This window comes from Macaca nemestrina, chromosome 5 (assembly GCF_043159975.1).
Source record: "Macaca nemestrina isolate mMacNem1 chromosome 5, mMacNem.hap1, whole genome shotgun sequence".
In the NCBI taxonomy this organism is placed as follows: Eukaryota; Metazoa; Chordata; class Mammalia; order Primates; family Cercopithecidae; genus Macaca; species Macaca nemestrina.
In genome coordinates this window covers 75,639,909-75,647,026 of record NC_092129.1, presented here as the reverse complement: position 1 = coordinate 75,647,026, position 7,118 = coordinate 75,639,909, and the positions used below count along the sequence as shown (strand labels likewise).

Genomic DNA, 7,118 nt, shown 5'->3' with positions numbered 1-7,118 from the left:
CAGTGAGAAGAATGCTGGTGTCGGCGACCCCTTGAGCCCTGTTTTAGCAGTAATGGCTGGTGGAACCAGAGTCCCTTCTCTCTCCTCCATGTTAACAGAATGTGGAAGTATTCCTGAATCACCAATCCTTCATAACGGGAAGAGGCAGGTAGAAAGCAAAAGCCTTGAGGATGTCACAGCTCTTGCCCCCTTCAAGTTTAATTTTTTTTTTTTTTTTTTTTAGAATCTTAAACTAAATCCTTTATTTCAAAAACAAACATAAAATAATTTCCCAGGCAGAGAAAAGGTCTGAGATGGAAGCTTTCTTGTTAGCAGTCCCTTCCTGCATAAACGGGGTTGGATAAAGAGGGGAGAGAGAATGGCCAAGGGTATGGAAAGCTTTCACAATGCATGCCGAGTGTGAAGTGACACCCCCAGCAGATGGGGTTTATCATCTTTACTTAGTCACACAACATCAAGGACCGGTTAGTTCCAGGGAAGGGCTCCATTTCATCACCTGGGTCAGTTCTCTTCCCCCGCATGCTCCACAATGCAGTAGAACCAAACAACACGTTCACCTACAATAGAATGTTTAAATAACACCTTACTTCTTACTTATAACTGCCCTTACTTCTTTGTGCTGTCAGGAAAAGAAAAAAACAGAAAGCAATAAAACCCAAACCCTTTGGCAAGCCAGCCGGTGCCTATTCTCCTAGGGCATTTTTAGTGGAACTTCAGCTGGGCCTTGCCCTCCTCCCAGTATCAGTGAGGAAAGTGGCAGCGGGATAGGTTTGCTCATGTGCACTGCAGTAGAAAGAGAAACCAAACACAATTCGGGCCACAGGTGGATTCTGGCACATTTTTAGATTGGATTGGTTAAAAGTGTCATGTTGTGCACAGGATGCAGGCAAAGGAGTTTTTTTTTTGAGACGTAATGCCCGAAGGCAGCATGAACGGTCCAATCTACCCTTGGGGAGGAGCTCCCTGTGTAAGGACAGAGAAACTAGGGGGCCTCGAGGAAAGTGTTGGTTCGGAAGATGGAGGAGACAATCTTTCCGGTGGCATTGATGGTGCCTTCGCTGTCTGAGCTGGACTCGGAGTCGCTGCTCCCAGAGTAGGCGCCCAGGCCCGGGAGGATGCCGATACAGACTGCAGCAGAGGGGCAGTGGATGGAGGGGCCACTCAGGGAAGTGTTTCCGAGAGACTTGCAGGATGAGGGCTCTTGATTCTTGTCATCTGGCTCAGGGTCTGGTTTCAGTCTTTTCACACTGTGGCCACTCTCTGAGCTCTTATGCTTCACAGCTCCTGCCAACAGCTTTGCCTGGGAGAACTTGTTCTTGGTTTCTATGGGCTTCACAGTCAGTTTCTTTTCCACTTCCTTCTTGTTCTCTTGAGAAATTCCAACCTTCTTGAGGTTATTTCTGTATTCCTTCAGTTCTTTCAGTTCTTCTTCTCTTCGTTGCTTTTCTATTAGTTCCTGCTGTCGAGAAACCTCATCAAGGAAGTTGGTCTCATCTTCATCTAAGCCTCTTACCATGTTTTTGAATTTGAACTGTTCCTCATACTCCTGCTGCTTCCTGTCCTTCTGTTCCTGTAGTCTTTCATACAGAGAGCGAGGGTCATAAACCTCCTCTGGACATTCTTCTGGATCTTCAGGTTTTCGAACTTTCTCCCATTCTTCTTGCCTCCTTTTGCGCCGTTCATCTAGTTCTGCCTCAGACACAAACCTCTTTTTGATAACAAGGTTACCATCATCCCCTCCATCCATAACGAAACAACCAATCTACCCGCGCGCGGGAGGCGAGACGCCCTCACCTCGGCGGCGCCTACCCCAAACCGCCACGGCAGAGCCGCTCGCTCTTAAAAAAGAAAAACAAAAATGAGAGGAAGAAAGAAAGAAACAGGAAGGAACGAATGAAAGAAGAAAAAAAAAAAAAAAAAAGAAAATAGCCTTTGCTTTTGTATTCCTTTTGACCCTTCAGGGCTTCCTCCAAGTTTAATTTTTTAAAGAGGAAGCAGAGAAGACCAGCCTCATCTTGTTTCTGGAGAAGGTTTGCTTCTGAACTGCTTCCACTGCTGCTGGTTATGAACGCTAAGAGCAAAATGGCGTTCTAAGCTCCTTCTGGAGCTCTGCTGTGTGCTGTAACCTTGCGGATGCTTGGAGCACCCACAGCCGGCCCGGCCTCCCTCGTGGACCATGCCTTGGTCCCCAGTCTGGCTCTCAAGCTGCTGTCACATCTGCCCTGTGCCCACACACTGCTGACCAGCTTTGGGTTCTCAATTGCCTGACTCGGGGTTCGGCCAGATGTGTTGGAGCAATGTGGCGGGAGTGAGCCAACACCCCCTTTGCCCTTCACAACGTTCTTCTCCCGAGGATAAGAAACAACTAAAAAGAAAGCCTGATCCACGTCAAGGCTTCTGGCAGAAAGGGATGCATCTGTTCTTCCTAACAGCAGACAGAGTTTTAAATTAGGATGAAAACAACTGTGTCTAGTTCCCAGTTAAGACACTGACACTTGAAGATTTATATAGACCAGGGTTCCTTAATTGGGGATGTACATTAGTATTGCATGGAAATGTTTTTCAGTACATTCTGACGTAGGCCCCTCTCTATACCCACTGAGTCACAATCTCCATGCGGGCCTCATCTTCAGAAAATGTTGCTAGGGGATGCTGCCAGATATCTCTGTTCAGAGCCATTGGTCTAGGAAGAATGATCCGGAGCTGGTTGGAGGCTGCAGTGTCATGCTCTTCAGGCGTTTCATCTCCCAGGGCACCGTGGTTTTGTAGGGCAGCAGGGTGTCACTCAAGATGCTAGTTATAGCGAGTGAAGGTAGATGGCTGAATGCTCAGAAGAATGAGTGAGTGTCCGAGTTGTGTTTCTCTTCACTGTGCAGGTGAGCACGGTCAGGTGCCTTCCTGGGGTGAAGGTGATGCTAAGACCCTGTGGCCAGGGATAGGCAGCCCCGTCACAATCCTGGCTCTTGGGGTATTAATTAGGCAAGACACTGTGAGGCCCTTGCTTGATTTCTCCAGGCTTGTATCTTCTTGCTAGGAAGAAGGTTAGATTGGGTAATATGTAAGGACCTCTGAAGTTCTAGGCTACTTTGAGGTCAACTTAAAACATTTAAAAAGTATAATATAAGTGACCTATTCTCATTCTAGAAAACCAAGAAACACTGGAGTAAGCAAAAATAAAAGAAAAACCCCATTATCCCATGACCCTGCCTCCCAGAGAACCTTTAGGGGTGAATTTTTCCTTTTAGTCCTTGTGCAAAGATACAGACACAGATATGCATTTTAGTATAATATGTATTTTACTAAAAGGTGATTGTATACTGTATATGATCTTGTACTCTATCTTTTAAGTGAACCTATAAGGAACACAGGAACCTGTAAGGAACCTATAAGGAACGCCTTTCCATGTCACTAAAGGTGCACTGGACATATTTAACATGGGGGTAGATAGCTTTGTGACCTAGGGCCTGGCCTTGGGAACTGCTTCTTGTTCAGCCACTTCCTAGCTGTGTAACCTTCAGCAAGTTACTTTATCTCTCTAAATCATAATTGCCCTCCATGGAAAATGGCTGTAATAGTAATAGTTACTTTATAAAGTGTTCTGAGGATTAAGTCAGACACTGCATGCTACGTACTTAGTGCAGTGTCTGGCCCATACAAGGATCAATAAATGTTCACTAAGAGTGCTGCATATCATTCTATTTTACTCGAGTGCATAATTTAACTAATCCTCTATTATTGCTTATTTGGATTTCTCTTTGCTGTTATACACAATGATGCACTGATTGTTCCACAGATAAATATTTGTGTATATTCTTAGGACATATTCCTAAAAGCAAAATCACTGAGCTAAAGGGCAGGCACATTTTAAAGAAGCCAATACATAGAGCCAAGGTGCCCAACTGAAAGGTTGTGGCAGCCTATGAGAGTGGCCATTCCCCACATCTAAGGGATGTGTGTGTTAGTTTTCCTTAGATTTTATTTTGTTTTTGAATTTAAAGGAGAGGGAAAATGTCTGAAAAATGGTGTCATGATTTTATTTTACATTTATTTTTATATACATACTAATTTTGCCCATTTTTCTATTGGAGCGTTTCCCTCTTTATTGTTGACTTGTAAGATCATTCATACAGTAGCAATCCTTTACTTTTAGTTATTAATTCATTCATGAGAGCTACCCAAGTCCCAGGGGTAGCACCTGGTGGTGAATGAGACAGTGAATATCCTTGCCTTGGTGGATATGAAGTTCAGGCAGGAAAATGGATATGAAATAAATGATGAAAACCTGAAATCAAGAGTATTACAGGGCTATGTAGACTATTGGGCTTATCCTGGGAGGCTTCCCACAGGCAGTGATGAGTGAGAAGATGTTACAAAGACAGGACTTAGCCAGGGATAGACTGGATAGATAGGGGCTCCAGGAATGTAGGTTGAAAATATTTTTTTTTCCTAACCGGTTTCTTGCTTGAAAAAAACCAAACAGGCTGGGTGCAGTGGCTCACGCCTGTAATCCCAGCACTTTGGGAGGCTGAGGGGGGCAGATCACGAGGTCAGGAGTTCAAGACCAGCCTGGCCAATATGATGAAACCCTATCTGTACTAAAAATACAAAAATTAGCCAGGCGTGATGGTGCATGCCTGTAGTCCCAGGCACTTGGGAGGCTGAGGCAGAAGAATTGCTTGAATACGAGAGGTGGAGTTTGCAATGAGCCAAGATCACACCACTGTGCTCCAGCCTGATGACAGAGTAAGACTCCGTTTCAAAAAAAAAAAAAAAAGAAAAGAAAAGAAAAGAAAAAAAACAACTAACAAAAAACAAACAAACTTAGCTAACTTAGCTCATAGTCTATCTTAGGGTTTTTAAATTAGTAAAATCAATTAGTATTTATTTTCCTGCATATTTTCTACCATTGGTATTTTACTTGGAAAGTCTACCCCATGTAGTTTTTATTTTTAATTTTTTGCCTTCATTTTATAACCTTTATTTATTGTAAATTGACAATTTATAATTGTATAAATTTGTGAGGTACAAAGTGATATTATAATTTATTCATACAATGTGGAATAGTTAAATAAAGCTAGTTAACATATCCATCACCTCAAAACCTGTACAATACTCTCTGATTAACTATATGCACCATGCATTGCAGTAGACTCAAAGAAGAAAAAATCTGTATCCCCCATAACTGAGACTTTGTACTCTTTGACCTTCATCTCCACATTCCCCAGCCCCCAGTCTCTGTAATCACCATTCTGCTCTCTGATTCTATGAATTCAATTGTTTTAGATTCTACATTTGAGTGAGAACATGAGGTATTTGTCTTTCTGTACCTGGCATATTTCATGTAGCATAATGATCTCTAATTCTATCCATGTTGTTGCCAACGATAGAGCTTTGTTCTTTTTAAAGGTTGAATAGTATTCCATTATGTATGTATACCATATTTTCTTTTTCCATTTATCTGTTGATAGACACCTATGTTGATTCCTAACTAGGCTGTTGTCAATAGTGTTGCAGTGAACACAGAAGTGCAGATAGCTCTTTGACATACCAAAGGGTATATATTCCCTTTGATATATACCCAGAAGTGGGATTGCTGGATCACACGGTAATTCTATTTTTAGTTTTCTAAGAAAATTCCATGCCATTTTCCATAATAGCCATACTAATTTTTGATGTTACTAGAACCCTTCATCCCAGGTGCGACAGATGCGCATTTAAAATAAACACCAAAGATTGTCCTTCTATAAGTGCCTTGTGGGGTTGGGCTCATGGAGAGAAAGGCTGACCTTCATGCTGACCTCTTAACCTGTGCCCAGTGAAGCATGCAGTCTTATACTTCAGGTAATAGAAACTGGATAGGAGAAAAAAAAGTCTGGATTCACAAGAGACTTGTGAAGGGGAAAAGTTTATTCTTAATCCTCTCTTCTCTGAGCTATTCTATGTATAGCATCTCATACACTTAGCACATCTATATGGGCCCAGGTTCCTCCATTGGTATAAGACAAAAATTTTAAATCAAACCAATTCATGCTAAGATGTGAATGACTAAGTAAGCTATCTGCCTCTAGTCTATGTTTATTTTAACAGAGTACCATAAAAAGGGAATAATATACAATGTGTGTATGTCATTGGATGTTCAGTCTGATATCCACGTCAGACTGAATGTAGAAGATAAATTTTTGGTTAAATGAATCTTTACTTGCATGCTTAGCAGCAGTTCCAGAAAGATGCAGAAAGTTGAGAAGTGTAGAGTATACTGGTTAACAAAGTGAATTCTAGAGGCAGGATACCAGGGCCAAATTCTAGTTCTGCCATTTACTAGCTGTGTGACTATAGGCAAGTTCATTAACTGCTGTGCTTCAGCTTCCTCATCTACACAGTGATAATGATAATATCCACCTGATAGTAAGAGTGAGGGGATTGAAGGATTTCTTAAATATATGGTGGCCAGAACACTGTCTAGCATGGAACAAGTGAACAACAGATAATAGTGGCTGAAAATTAGAAAGCTTGACTCTTCTCTTTACCTATGTCCTGGGGATTTTGATACTTTACTTTCTGGGCTTCTTCATATTTTCCATGTTAGTACATCTTGCATTGCTATAAAGGAATACCTAAAACTGGGTAATTTACAAAGAAAAGAAGTTTAATTGGCTCATGGTTCTGCTGGCTGTACGAAGCATGGTGCTGGCATCTGCTTCTGGTGAGGCCGCAGAAACTTACAATTATGGCGGAAGGTGAAAGGGAGCTAGTGTATCACATGGTGAGAGCTGGAGCAAGAGAGAGAGAAGGAGGATGTCTCTAACTCTCTTCAATAGCCAGATCTCCTGTGAACTGAATGAGAACTCACTTATCATCAAGGGGAGGGTGCTAAACCATTCCTGAGGAGTCCCCCCACATAATTCAGTCACCTCCCATCAGGCCCCACCTTCAACCTTGGGAATCATATTTCAGCGTGAGATTTGGAGGGGACAAACATCCAAATCATGTCACTTGCCTGTCTGTTTTCTTTGTGGCTCACCTACTCCTCAAATTTTGCTTACCTGTGATGATTCCTATGATCCCAGCCTTGGCTCTCTCCTTTTCTCTCTGTTCTTTCTCCCTGGACCTCTTTGCTT

At 42.4% G+C, this 7,118-nt stretch overlaps 1 protein-coding gene across 1 annotated transcript; it reads right to left on the bottom strand.

The window, feature by feature from the left end:
• Positions 1 to 811: 811 nt before the first annotated feature.
• LOC105478725 (PSME3-interacting protein) lies at positions 812 to 1,969 on the bottom strand. The gene has a single exon (XM_011736326.2). It carries the CDS (start codon positions 1,745 to 1,747, stop codon positions 983 to 985), a length of 765 nt encoding a protein of 254 aa, XP_011734628.1. The 5' UTR covers positions 1,748 to 1,969; the 3' UTR covers positions 812 to 982.
• Positions 1,970 to 7,118: the final 5,149 nt, after the last annotated feature.

What these genes read in the sequence shown, in the direction of transcription:
- LOC105478725 (XM_011736326.2), bottom strand. Translation starts at nt 1,747, where the DNA reads ATGGATGGAGGGGATGATGGTAACCTTGTTATCAAAAAGAGGTTTGTG.